The following is a 15,282-nucleotide window of genomic DNA, read 5'->3' on the forward strand; positions in this document are numbered from 1 at the left end:
AGTACGTAAGGGAAAACGAGGGAGAAGGAGAAAGAGTAGTGTGGGGTAGAGTAGGTGGAAGGATAAGGGTACTGTTAATTGAAGTAAGATGGATTTAATAGATTAGCTGATAATGTCAGTAGTATTTGGGTAAGCTTAGAAAGAAGTTAGGGTTTGTTTTAAGTTAAGGTAATTAACTAATTAAGGTGTAACTGAGGTGAGGGAGGGGGTATGAGTAAAAGTAGGTAGTGATTGGTTGAGGAAGGTAAGGGGTGTGGCTATAGAAGTATAAGGGTAGGAGCATTGGGGGTGGGTGGGAATTGGGGGTAGTGTAGGGGAGCAGAGTGAGCCCGTAGGGCGAATGGAGTGGGTAGAACAAGAAAACGATTAAAGGCAGCAAAAAACAATCAGAGAGCTGCTGAGAGCTGCAGGTATGAAGAATAGGTAAGTGGGAGGAAAAGCAAGGAAGGGAATGAAAGTAGAAGTAGAAGTGCAGTAGCAGTGAGAAGTAGAAGTAAAAATGAGGAGAACAAGGATGGCCAAAGGAGGGAGCAAGGTCTACTTAAGGGTGCTCACGGCAACACTGTATCTAGGTGTAATAAAGGGAGAACGAAGAAGAAAGTATAAGGAGATGTCCTAGTTTAGGGCGCCATCTAGTGGGCAAAGAGCGATAATGCAATAGTGGTGAGCAAGTAGATATAGGAGATAACAGGATTTGCGAAGGATCCTGGAGGTACGAATGTGCAGGAGACTAGACAAAAAGAGGAAACAGAGTAACTAGAAGCAAGAGACAATCCAAGGAGAGGGAAGGAGTAAGACTAGAAAGTGGTGTGTAAGGGAGTAAGGCTGCTAGATGGTTTGGCCCTGTCGTGTAGTAACATACAAACAATAGGGATAAGTAAGTGTACAGTTTTACTGCTAATTAATACAAACACATACTTGCTTGCCTCCTGGAGAACAGGGTTACTAAGTAGGATGGCAAGTTCTTTGTTATAGATGAGTTAGGAGAATTTGTTTGCTGGGGGTCCTTCCACCGGGTAGGTAGACTTTTTACAATTCAACTGAGAGATAGCAGTTTCAAACTTGCTTGCCTCCTGGAAAACAGGGTTACTAAGTAGGATGGCAAATTCTTTGTTATAGATGAGTTAGGAGAATTTGTTTGCTGGGGGTCCTTCCACCAGGTAGGTAGACTTTTAACAATTCAATTGAGAGGTAGTAGTTTCAAACTTGCTTGCCTCCTGGAGAACAGGGTTACTAAGTAGGATGGCAAGTTCTTTGTTATAGATGAGTTAGGAGAATTTGTTTGCTGGGGGTCCTTCCACCGGGTAGGTAGACTTTTAACAATTCAACTGAGAGGTAGTAGTTTCAAACTTGCTTGCCTCCTGGAGAACAGGGTTACTAAGTAGGATGGCAAGTTCTTTGTTATAGATGAGTTAGGAGAATTTGTTTGCTGGGGTCCTTCCACCGGGTAGGTAGACTTTTAACAATTCAACTGAGAGGTAGTAGTTTCAAATTTGCTTGCCTCCTGGAGAACAGGGTTACTAAGTAGGATGGCAAGTTCTTTGTTATAGATGAGTCAGGAGAATTTGTTTGCTGGGGGTCCTTCCACCGGGTAGGTAGACTTTTAACAATTCAACTGAGAGGTAGTAGTTTCAAACAGAGTATAAAACGATGCTAGGCCAAAGCACACACAGCAGTCGGGGAGAAATCCAAGGTATATGTAAGATAGTTATTATTTTTGGTCAAAGAATTTTGATTTATTCAATAATATGCAGAGGTCCCAAAGGAAGATTACTTTTCTGTTAAGTAAAATAGTTTATAATAATATTAATCATGAGGCATTATGGGAAATCTTGGTATATTATAGTTTTGGTAAAAGTTTTTATTTTTTGACATGTTAGCAGTTTTTGTTACTAATGGTAACAAGGGTAGTATGTTATTAATGTTCTGACGGATTCATCAGTATTGTTCCTTGAGTTCTATTCTTTCAGGTTTGGATATTGTTGTAGTCACATGTTAAGTAAATTATTTTATAGGTGACCGGCCCTGGGTGCTTCATGAGACTATTGCCACTTCTTCTGCTTTCATTATGCAAATCATTTGATACTGATAGGTAAGAATAAAATTATATTGTGTATGTAAAAGATATTAAATAAATACAATTGCATAAAGTGGGTCTGTATCATTAAGGGTAAATGTAGAAGAAGACTGTAAAATAAAACAATGCATCCAATTTACTCAAAGAAAATAGAATTCAAGACGTTGGATATTACACTCAGTAAGATAGATTAATACAGCTGCAGAAGGGGTTGTAAGGCAAATGAAAGCAATTGATACCTTGTGTAAACTAAATGATTCACATTATATATTTTTTTATTAAATTATATTATGCTGTGTAAAGACAGATATACTGAGGGAACATTCACTATCAGACAAATTATGCAAGGAAGTGTAAGCTATTTTAATACCTTTAGGGTTGCTGCATTAAACCCTATTAATTGAGGAACCAACTGTAATGCAAAACAAAATGAGGTTTGGGTCCCAGAAATGCAAATGTACATTATATTTTCTTACATTTATAAAATTTTATAAAGCATATTCAGGATGGCAATGATACTCTATTAGGTTAACTTTCGAAAGATACAAGATTAAGTTAAGATAGCATAATGTATGATGCTAGCAGGCAAGACAGTGGTAAATAAATATTAATCAGAATATACCTTCAATAAATGAATGGTATAGTTTAATAGTAATGAGCATTATGTTATGCAGCGGTGGGTCCACAGACATTTGATTAAGTTTTAGCATTTACAGAAGAAATGAATAAGTGTTAGACGAAGCCACAGAGTAGGATGTATGTTCATGGTATTAATTTTCTGTGAGAATTTATGAGAAGTTTATAATGAGGTGCAAAAGAAATAAAGAGGGATTGTCTTTCTTTAAACATGTCAATTTTGAGGCGACAGTAGAAAACATATTTCTAATATATAAAAGTTTAAAAAGATTTATGGCAAAATATTGTATTTGGCTTGTGCTTTTTCCCCTGATTTTAATTGTTGGTATTCTCTATCAAAATAATATTATAAGGTTATTGGAGTCTATTTCTAAACAAAAGACTTTAATTTTGGAGAAACTGTTATTTTTTTCTGTTTGTGATTGATATGGGAAGAGAGTTGTAAAGAAGTACTATATGACAAAAATTGGAATGTTTCTGTTACAGGTCATATTACACTTTTGGTAAGAAAAGAGTATATGTGTATTTGATTGAATTATCTTCTTCACAAATATTTGGGGGTTCTTTTCATTAATCGCTTTGCAAAATATGTATTATAATTACTTTATGCAAATTATGGCATTTTTTGTTGTTGCTGTTGTTGCTGTGAGATCTACAAAGTTTTAATTAAAATTTTAATAAAACCATTCTTTTTTTTAGAAAAAGTTGTTCTTTTACATCCATTTGAGATAGCCCAGTTTAGGCAAGTGAAGCATCAGATTACTGTATCATCCAAAGTATGGTATCTCAGGAGTACATCAACTCTAATACTGCATACTACAGTGGTAGCACTGAAAATTAATCTAAGCAGCTGGCATCAACTGTCAGTCAGATATCTGTTAAATCTCTGGCACTATAATGTCACTGGAAGTTAATTTAACATGTGAAATACATGAAATAATGAAGTTTACAAGGTGGGCTCTATGCAGTGAATATTATAAAGAATGCAAGAGGCGACTTCTATACTAATAAATCAGAGCATAGATCCATTTATATCAATGGTATATATTCATTTAAGAAAGGTTTAATATAATTTAATGTTTTTGCTGCAAGTTATAATCCAGTTTAATATAATATTGAAAATAATATTTTAATCTTTGCATAAAAATGACATTCCCTGATTCCCATGTACCACAACAATAGTTGGAGATGACTCCTTATTTTAAGAACAGTTTTCCCAAAAATTATCTGTAACATCCTATGACGATAAAGTTTTCTTCCATTCCACTGGTAAGAGATGAACTTTACATGGATTATGACTGATGTGTGCACTCACGATTCCATTTGTTTCTACAATTCATTCATTTCTGATAACTATTTGACCACTTTTCTTAATGATATTTCTTCACCGACATCGGTTTCTTCGTAATGCATAGAATCGGCACATCTTAAACGATCAACAGGTCACTGAGTCAGTCTCTGTTGATCCACATTATTAGATGACACACACACCTCTGTTATAGCATCACATCTGTAAAATAAAAGCAAGTAAAAGTGGAAAAACACAAGACAAAACAATAAGTGTGACAATAACAATATGCATTTCTGTCAACAGGCAAACTGTATAAAATCATATGTTAAACTGATTACACAGACATAGCCACAAGATAACCATAAAAGTGCTGTCTCAAAAGATCCAAGTGTTTTTCCATCCTGACAAGCACTACAGTTATATTTCATTTTAAAATAAAATAAAGAAACTTGTTAGGTGTTTAAAGATAACAGAACATGTCAAAAAATATTTTCTGTGGTGCTAATAACAATACAAACTTTTAATCTGAAAAAAACATAGACATAAAAGATGGGAAGGAACTGTGTGCCACCCTATGTCCCTAAAGTTCTTTCGAAACAGGGAGAATTGAATATAACAGCATAAATGTCATTATATTATTTATACTTATATTTAACTTAGACTGCTCCCAAGGAGATGACAAACTGCCTCTACTCATCTGGCTCTTATTAACATTAGTGTGACTTAACAAGTCTTGAAACAGGGTACAGTACCATTTCTTCCTTCATACTGATGTCATTACAATAACCTTCATTCATTCCCCTTGGAAAGAAAATAAATCTCAGCAGCCAATACTTCAGAACACATTCCCAAAAGTTATAAGCTACCAATACTTGGCAACTACAAGCAGTTTTCAGCTACCATAAATCCAAGTAGCAAAACAACAACACTTCCATTTATGCATTATGCTAATCTGTTTACAGGAAAGGCATCATTTCCAGATAACTTATAAAGACAAATATTAAATCTATGGTGCTTCAAGTTCAATTTTACATTAAATAAAAATTAATGCTAGTAAATGGTGAATCAGCTTAGTCTGATGATCTTAGTGCTTCAGTTACATTCAACCCCATCAAAAGTACTGGTGTGTGCAAGTTACCCGGTCTGTTACAGACCGTAGCAGAGGTAATTATATGCTGTGAATATAGTAAGCACACTTAATCCTGAATGTCTGTGCTCCATATTTTCGACATAGTACTGTCAATAATAAAAAAAAAAAAAATTCTATTTTTCAACTTTAGCCTTGGAACTGGTAAACTGTCATAAGCAGAATCAAACACAAAAGCCACAAAGTTAGAGCTGCAATGCCTCTTTTCACATTTTTTACACAAGCTGTCATTTAGTCAAGTATTTTCTAGGCACTAACCATTGCTTTTCATCAGTTTATCACAAAGGCCACCCAAGTGTTGTAGCAATCAGAGCCACTAGAATGCTAGCTTTCATTCACACAGCACCTATAACATGTAATGGAAGTGACAATTGTATGCTCCCAATGCCAATGTTAAAGAAAGTCCTAAAGGCATAAAGAAAAGAAAAATAAAATCTTAATTCCTGAATGTAATAGTGGCATCACCACATTTTAGAAGAAACATTATAGTACCAAATAAAACATTAATTTCAATAACTAGAGCACTTTTTTAATATTTCAGTACCCAAACTGGTTATACTAGGAGTAAACGTAAAACAATAAAGCCAAACAAATGTCAAGCCAAGAATAAAAATCACATGTTCAATTCAAAATTAATCATTTTTGTTCTGCAGTTTATCAGAACTTACTCAGAATCAATGCTATGCCACTTTCATAACCGTTTAAATCCTATACAGACAGTGATTGCTAATTAAACATTTGATTAAAATTTCATATCAAAAATACATTAATTTGTTTGTCTTTTCGGCTATTCCCAGTTAGGAGTCGCCACAGCGGAACTCCTGTCCGCTAAAATTTTATACATAAAACACTTTTTAAATATACATTCAGTAGTACAATGGCACAGTTACCCTTGGTCTTAATGACAAAGTATCACTTCCCAGTGTTTTAACTTTAAGGGCTGCAAAATTATGAACTAGATGTCTGCTATTCATTAACTGCAACTCACAGTGATATTATTAGGAAATTTTGATTGGATTTCATACTTTAACAACTTTATTGAAGTTCACAGGTTCATGGGTTCATGGAAGGTTACGAGGCTAGCAGCCCTAGAGCCCTTACAAGCCTAGCCATGTTAATACCAAATTGTCCTGTTTGCCCTTATTAAGTGAACATATTTTGCAGAGCTAGTCTATAATCAATACTGACTCCCCCTGTCCAGGCGAGACATGGACTCCACCCCCATGGTGAATTTGCGGTCTCCCATGCCTTTGTCTAGGTTGCGCTTGAATAGTGTCAGTAAGGAGCTCTGCTTCACATGAATTAAAGTTTGTTCCAGAGGAGTGGCAGTCTCCGGAAGACATATTTGTCTCTCCAGCATGTTCTGTTAATGGCACAGGCTAGCTTAATATCCCTTCAGTGAGTGACTCTTGTGCTGTTAGATTTGTGGATGTGAAGCATATCCATAAGGGCAGGGTAGGTCAGTCACAAGTTTCCTCTCAGCAACCTACATGATACAGAGTACAGTGACAGGGCTTTTAGTCTTTCCAAGTACGTCATGGTTTGGAGGTCTTGTATTTTCTTGGTGAGGAGCCTCTGTGGTCTCTGCAACTGCTGCAAGTGTGTGTTGAGGCACATGCATACAGGAGTATTGTACTCCATTACAGGTCTGATGAGAGTCGAGTACAATGAGCTATAGCGTCCTTAGACCTAGATATAATGCCCCTACTTATGAGGTGCTCAACATAGAATGTTTTCTTTACCACAGTGGAAACATGATGGTTGAAGTTCAAACTGCTATCAACCTGTGTTCCTAGGTCTCACACTACTGGGTTTGAGCTTGGGGGGCTGTTGTCAATACTCTAGTTAGTAGGGAATTCTAATTTGCCAAAGGGAATAATAATGTACCTTTTTGAGTTTAGTTTTAGACCATGGCTTTGGTACCAGTCATTTGTCTATGTTAGCCCTTCCTGTAGTATGTTAACATTGTTAGGGAACTCAGTGATTGCATCCAATTTGCAATCTTCAGCAGACTTGTTAAGCCAAAAGCTGTCTAATTTAGCCTGAACTTCTGTGAAGTAGCTTCTGAACAGTAAAGGACCCAGCACAGAACTATGTGGTATGTCAGTTATGATGGGTCTACTGGTAGAGGTGGCATCACAAGCTTTGACAGTATGTCTACTGTTAGTGAGCCAAATGGCTACCCATCTAGTGATGCAAGGGTTAATCCCCAACTGAGAGAGTTTTTCAATGATACCTGAGTGGTGGATGGTGTCAAAAGCATTGGTAATGTTGAGATGGGCGGTATGCACTATCTTACCTTCATCCAGGGCTTTAGTGACTTTCTGAGAGATGTCTACTAGGTGTAATAAGCCTGATCTACCCTTAACGAAGCCAAATTGGGTTGGGTCTAGAGTTTGAAGGTTGCCTATGTCCTTGTTGATAAGGCTAATGATGATTCTTTCAATGCCCTTTCAAATGAGACTGGTAAGACTTATGGGTCTATAGTTCCCAGAGTCTGTTGATGGCCCCTCTTTGTGCAAAGTGATTACTGTTGCTGGTCTCCACTCCACTGGAACAAGGCCAGTTCTCAGGCTATGGTTAAAGAGAGTGCTAGGTGGGTCTGCTAGGTCCTGTTTTTGATTGCTTAATAAGCATCCGGGGATGTTATCTGGTCCATTTGAGGCTGTGTTTTAGCCTTGGAGAATACAGATAAGAATTGATCTCTAGAGATACTAGGCAGAGGACTGGTGTCATGTATGCTTTGGGGTATAGTTGATGGGTCCAGGGGTTGATGTTTGCATCAAATATGTCGGTTAGCAGGTTGGCAATTTCCTCCAGTGCAGTATAAGTGGCACCATCTATTACCAGTTCTGCACAAACCTGGGTATTTGCTTTTAGGTGTCAGACATAATTAGAGAATACCTTATGATTATGCTTAGCTAGGGATGCTAGTTTAGCTTCATACGTAGCTTTAGAGGATTTCATGAAATTTTCTGATTTGCTTGTTCGAGCTGAGGAGGGAATTCCTCCTCTGTTGAGTCAGTTCCCTCTTATTCTTAAATATCAGTTTCTTCTGGTTATACAACCTGTTTATCCTTGAGGTCCACCAGGGTGGCTTGTTTTTTTCAGGAGGACCTGGTTTTGATCCAGTCAGGTACAGCAGAGTCTATACAGCTGCTTAAGTGTTTGTACAGGGCATCTGAGTACACCTGTGTATAGCAGTCATCGTTGTTTGTGAATGAGGAGGGTATAAAACATTTTATATCATTGCTTAGTAGTCTGAAATTTGCTTGGGAAAAGTTCTTCAGTTTATTTTGCCCCTGTGGGGGTATCAGATCCAATAGTTACTTTGAATGAGACAGTTTTATGTTTTTACCTTACCAGGGAAAGCATCACATGGGGGGAGGGTGCAGTGACTCCCCATGTTGCTGACTACTACGTCTAGGACATTTGAGCCCCTTGTGGGGGGGGGGGGTGCAAATTATGTGATGTACAGCATTTGAATTAAAAAAGTCCAGGAACCTCTGGGCAAGCATGTTTGCGCTCATATATGTCACCCAGTTGATGGAAGATAGTTGAAATCACTCATCACTAAGGTGCTGGGCTGTATGGAGAGTGATTCCAGTAAGTCCAGTTAGGCAGTGTGCATTTCTTGGTTCAGGGGGAGGACCTATTGTTAGAAATGATGTGTTAGGGTATTTTGCCTAGAGTTAATTGGACATGGAGTAGTTTGAGAGAGCCATACTGTCTGACCAGTCTCGAGGTGTACTTGGCTTTAAAGAAGATGGATACCCCTCCACTTTTGGTTCTTTCATGCTGATTTTGTAGTCTGAACATGTGGAAGCATTGTAGCCTTGCAAGGCCAGGGTGATCTACATGGCCTTGAACCATGTGGGCCTCATATTCAGAGAATAATGTTTGTGCAATAGTTAAGGCAAGGTGGAGTTCAATATGAAAGTTGAAATTGTTTTTAATTTCACATTTAATTCTATGTAAGTAAGATTATGGTATATTTAAGGAATGTTTTTTATGCAAAAAAGTTTTTTTAATGTTGATTAATGTATTTTTATACATCATACAGATTCTCAATTTGTTGTTCATAAGTCAATGTTAAGACTCATTACTGAAATTGTAATGGATTGTTTTATCACAAAACATAGTCAAAATATTTGAAATTTGTGATACTTTCTCAAAGGATTTTAAAGGCTTTTTTAAAGATAAAGCCATAGAGAAAAGGAATGACATAACTGTCATTTCTTTCAGATTAATGTACCATAGATTATGATATATAATTTCCAGAAATAGTAGGGATACATTATTTTATGTGTACTCATTTCTGACTTCACCCTGCTCTGCTGTCTCTAGGTACAGTATATCCCCCTCACAATTGGTATGGTTGTTGTAATAGTGTTTCTTATTATAAACACGGTGTTAAGGACTTGAAATGAAGCCAAAGATAGTAAAGTTCATGCATATAGTTTTACAAAGAAGCTACAAATGAGGCATGTATGGTATGATCACAGCTAAGTAATTAATAGTACAATGTGATATGGCCTGTATCAGGAAACAGCTGTTAGGATGAAGTTTTGTTAACAAAGTACACAAACTTTGCCAGTGAGTATGACTGTTCAAAGTTATACTTCTGAATGAGCATTGGATAAATACCATCTGTTCATTCAAATGTCCACACATATATATAATAATAATATATATGAAAACATGCTTTACATAGTTAAATGGATCTCCTGGAAGCTTGGGATCTGGAGGAACATCAGCAAGATCAACTACCTGGAAAACAGAAGAACCAGCATGTGAGTTATGTCTTATCTAGGAATACACATTTATAAAATGTAAAGTAATGTAACACAGAAGTAAAAAACAGAAACAAGAGCATAACCTGTTTTCTTTTCAACATATGTATTCTGCACAAACATTATTTAACACAATAATTTTACTGAGATTGTCTACCAAGCTAAAACAATTCATTATCACAGGCACATCACAGATAATATTTATATTTTATTTCATTTTATTGTATGTTATTTTATTTTGTTTTACTCATTTTTAAACATATATTACAGGCAACAACTTATAAGAGTGACCAAGGACCATGATGCTGTTAAATGACTTGCACAAGGTTCCTAGTGTATGCAAGTGGAACCCCTGTGATTCAAAATGAGATAAAAGAATAAATACAGATGCATAAGCTTTAAAAATATTGTCCACAACTTCTCCTTTGGTTGATAAAAGTATGCCTGACCCATCTACAAGCCTAAGAAACTAAAAACATTTTCAGTGTTTGTATCTTACTATCCATATCCAGAGAAAAGAAGCTATGTGCTCACCAAAACATTCCATCTGTGTTTTCTGCTTCAGTCTTCATCAACCTGTGGGTTATGGTTCTGTCTTTGAAACCAACATGGCTATTAGCAAGCTAAAGCTACCAAACTGGTGCTCCTCCTACCCTACCCATAATGCCTCATTCCCCCGATACCTCAGATTGTGTTTGCTGACGATTGTCTTAGAAAGAATGAGTACACATTTTAAATTAGAAAGCTTAAAAGATGCTCAGGAGCTCAAACAGGAACAAGTATTCCTAACACTATCCATCAGGTCCTTCAGATACAAGGAAGGGGGAAGAAAGGAGGGAAGGTTGATGAAGACTGAAGCAGGCAACACAGATGTAACATTACGGTCAGTACATAACTTCTTTATCTGATATTGTCTGTTCAGTATTCATCAAATCTGTGGGACAGAGTCCCCAGGTACATAGATCTGGGTGACCTTCATGGAAAGATATTCCAGAGCACTGCAGAGCCAAATGCAGCCCTATTCCTGGAAATAATATCAAGTTTGCAATGCAAGATAAAGGTGTGATAATTTGCCCACAAAGCAGCTGCACAAATGTCTTCCAAAGAGACTCTAGACCAAAAGGCCTAAGATATGGCTATGGACCTTGTGGAATGAGCTTTGACTTGCCTAGGCAAGGGAATAGTCTTAGAAGAGTATATGTAAGAGATACAATCCCACAACCATCTATCTATAGTAGCTTTGACCACTGCTTTCCCTTTTTTGGAGTCTGAGAAAGCCACAAGCAATCAGTCAGACTTTCTGAAAATTTTGGTTCTGTCTAGATAGAAGCGCAATTCTCTATGAACGTCTTAAGAGGTGCAACATATATTGTCCCTTATTCTGAAAATTTGGGAAAAACACAGGAGGTTGATGATTTGATTAATAGTATTTTCTGTAGTAACCATGGGTAAGAGAGATTAGTATATAGGGGAATTCTGTCTTAATGAAAAATAAGGTAGGAGGATCTGTAAGATAAGGCTTGAAGCTCAGATACATTTTGGCAGAAGTAATGGCCACTAAAAAGGCCATTTTCCAGGACAAAAATGTTAACTATGCCTTTGCAGCCAGTTCAAAGGTGGTTAAAACAATGCTTGGAGAATCATAGTATAAGGTACCATGAATAAGCATGATCTTTAATAGGCAGACAAACTAGAAACGTACCTCTAAGAAAAGCTTTGCATAGTCTAGAAGAAGCTAAGGATCCAGAGTTTTCTCCAATATGGAAATTAGAGATGGCTGCCAACTGAACTTTGACAGTAGAAAAGCTGGCCCTGAAATGTAACAGACCAGCTAAGAAATCCAACACTGCCGGAATAGGCGCCATGAGTGAATCAATGTGGTGCTGTTGGGCCCATATGGAAAACCTTTTCCATTTACTTTTATAAATTTTCCTGATAGAGGTCTTATGACAAGAAATTAAAATCCTCGGAAATGGGGGAACAAAGCCTGGAATGTCTAGCCATCATCGGAATTGGAGAAACCATGTGGTTAATTTCAATTTGTGGAGATTGGCATGGGGTTTCCCTGAGAGGCAAGACAACAGATCTGGAAAAGGATACAGAATCCATGGCAGGCAAACCAGATGAGACCACAAGAAGGTTTAGCAGACTTGTTGAGGCCAGAAGGGAGCAATAAGGATCACTTTGATCTTCAACCTGCTTGCTTTCTGAAGAAATCTGGGGATCAGAGGAACAGGTGGAAATCCATAAAGTAGACCAGGGGGTATCTGGATATCTACTTGCATTGAGCCTCAACTGCCACTCAGCTTCAAGAATAGCAACCTTATTACTGACATCCCCTCCCTGATCAGTATATACACGATCAATAATAAAGTGGCAGTTGAGGCTCAATGCAACTAGATATCCAGGATTGAATGATTTTATTTCTCTTAAGCCCGTCTTAAAGCAAAAATCATATATTGTCTAATTAAATTTAGGTTATTAAATTGTAATTTTTGTCAATAATATATGTGTTTTAAGTATTGATGTGGTGGTTTGCTTATTTATTTATTTAAATATTAAATATTTGTATTCAGGACTCATTGGTTTGCCATAATGGTTTAATTTTCATTTTTAATTGTATATTGGATAATTCAATTATTGTATAATTGTTTAATTGTTTTGCTATTTAACAAGGTTTTCAGAATGTTGTAGCTATTGACTCTGAGGATGCCATGGTTGTATGGTGAAAGCGCTTAGTCTTGCATTAAAGGTTCACCTGTTTACCTAACTTCAGTGTGCAGTGGTCCGAATTGTTTGATTAGTTTTTAGGTCCAGTACGAGCCTGAGATAATCTGTCTTCTTTGGAATGAAAAAGAATCATGAGTAGATTCCTGATCTGTGCTGGTCTGGAGGGACCTCCTGGATGACTCTTTTTTGAAGCAACTTTGCGATTTCTTAAGTTGTTGCCTCCCATTGATTGGGTGGTACATTGGGGAGGGTTTGTTTTGGTTTGGGGAGGTTTAAAAAGGAATGGAGTACCCTTTGGATATGATTCCTTTCACCCATCGGCCAGCCATGATGGCTAACCAGGCTTCTAGGTGGCAGGAACAACATCCAACTGCCTTCAGAGAAGGCCAGTCAAGCAACTCTTCTGGGGTGCTGAAAAGATTTCTCTGAAGGAGTATCCCAACATATCTAATTCTCCAGACCTCCTCTGCCATGTGAGCAGTGTCTACCATTCAATTTATTTCCCCCTCTGCCCCTGGGGGAAAATTCTCCCTGAGCATCCTGGAAAGGACCCTGGGACTTCCTGAACCACAACTTCTTTCCCACAAACTGGTTCCTGGAAAAGGACCTTTGTGGGTTAGAGAAGCAGATCCCAATGGCAGACAGGGTATTTCCATCCTTCTCTCTGTGGGAGAGTGTGTCTTATACCATCAGACCAAAAAGAGAGGAACCATCAAAGGGGGCATTGACAAATGATGCCTTAAAGGGTTCTGCAAAGTCACACAGCCACATCCAGGCATGACGCTAAATGGCTTATACCCACCTCTCTTTTTGGTCTGATGGTATAAGCCACGTTGCTTCGCTAGGGATGGCTTGCACCTGTCACCCCTAGGCTTTCGTATACTGGCCAAGGCTCTTGCCACCCCCATAGTGCCTTTTTTAGGCAAGGCTCAAAGGACAAACCCACCTCCATAGACAACCCAAGGATAAAAAAACTAAAGGTAATGCTACTCAATGCCAGAAGTCTAAACCTCAAGATGCATGCACTCAAGGCTCTCCTCAGTATGGAGAAAATCGATGTCTGTGCAGTAACAGAAACCTGGTTCAAGGCTCCTGAAAGCACCCCAGCACTACCAGGTTATAACTCATACCATGCGTTTTGGCCCCAAAACTCAGACCGAAGCACAAAAGGAGGGGGAGTATCCATATTCATCAAAGATACCTACACCTCCAGGTTAGTGGCACTGCACGAAGCATCGGAAACCATCCATGTGCAACTAACAGCAGGCAAAACTGCCTTTCAGTTTGTAGCCTGCTACAGAACACCCTCCCTATTACAGGAACCCTACTTGGCATTCCTGAGAACACTGGAGAATATGAAGGTCTCTCCAAACACTATGTTATTGGGTGACTTCAACTACCCAAACATTGACTGGGAAAACTACTCAAGCCCAAACACCCTTGCCCAACGGTTCCTTGAATTTATAAACTCTAACGCAATGGAACAACTGGACACCACTCCCACAAGAGGGAACAACATATTGGACCTGGTCATCACCAACATGGGGACTCTATGTTCCACACCAGAGGTAAACCCCTCATTGGTAAGATCAGACCATAAACAAATTTCCCTGGACATCCATATCCCATCCCCACCCCCAGCCAAGGAAATTACTGTAAAGAATTTCTCAAAAGCCAACTTTGCACTTCTCAAGACTGAGGTGGAATCCTCCAAAGCCCATGGGCCAGAGGATAATACAGCCCAATCCGCAGAATCCTTTACAAATGCATTCTATGAGCACCTGCAGGAATGCATGGATCGTGCTATCCCAAATAAAACCAAGACTCACTTCTCCAAAAACCGGAGACCGGTCTGGTGGACCCCAGCCATAAATAAACCATACAAGAGAAGGAGGAAGCTACTACATGACAGAGCAAAATCCCAAAAAGGGAAGGCATCTCTGATCAGTATTAGCAAGAAACTTCGATCCCTCATAAAATCATCAAAGGCCAGTTTTGAAAGAAAAATTGCCCTAGACACTAAAGATAATCACAAGGCCTTCTTTAGTTATGTCAGGAACATGGGCGGAAACTCCCAGATATGCTCTGAATTGTTGCATAAAGACATAGCCAACATCCTGGCAGACAGATTCAGCACAAACTTCTCCCCCCTTCCCCCCCCAAAGGAGCAAATGCCTATCCCAACTGAATGTAACCTCCATGACATCACAGATGCACAGGTGAAAGCTGCCCTCTCCAAAGCAAAAAACACAGCATCTATGGGACTGGACGGTGTCCCAGGCTGTGTCTTATACGAGCTCCAAGAAGAACTGAACCCTCACATTAAGTCACTGTTCAAACTTAGCCTTACTACAGGATATGTACCCAAAGAATGGCGTACAGCTACAGTGATCCCATTCCACAAAGGTGGTGCCACAACAGACCCCAGAAACTATCACCCCATAAGCCTGACTAGTCTGATCTGTAAAGCTATGGAGCGTATTATCATGGAACTCATAAACAAAGACATTGGGAGCCTCCAGACACTGGACCCTACCCAATTCGGCTTTGTTAAGGGCAGATCTTGCCTTTTAAACCTAGTTGATTTCTTTGAAACAGTTACCAAAGC

The 15,282-nt window shown here is 38.4% G+C and overlaps 1 protein-coding gene across 1 annotated transcript in view; it reads right to left on the reverse strand.

Annotated features, from left to right (window-relative positions):
- Positions 1-1,436: 1,436 nt before the first annotated feature.
- The window catches only part of LOC122803422, a 533,519-nt gene continuing 519,673 nt past the window's right edge, over positions 1,437-15,282 (reverse strand). The window contains exons 11-12 of the mRNA XM_044073034.1: positions 9,862-9,921; positions 1,437-4,223 (exon numbers count right to left, since the gene is read on the reverse strand). Of these exons, the coding sequence (XP_043928969.1) occupies positions 4,218-4,223; positions 9,862-9,921 (66 nt within the window). The 3' untranslated portion in view covers positions 1,437-4,217. The remainder of the gene's footprint in view (positions 4,224-9,861; positions 9,922-15,282) is intronic.

Source organism: Protopterus annectens, chromosome 5.part1 (genome assembly GCF_019279795.1).
Source record: "Protopterus annectens isolate FY-2018-M chromosome 5.part1, PAN1.0, whole genome shotgun sequence".
Classification (NCBI taxonomy): domain Eukaryota; kingdom Metazoa; phylum Chordata; order Ceratodontiformes; family Protopteridae; genus Protopterus; species Protopterus annectens.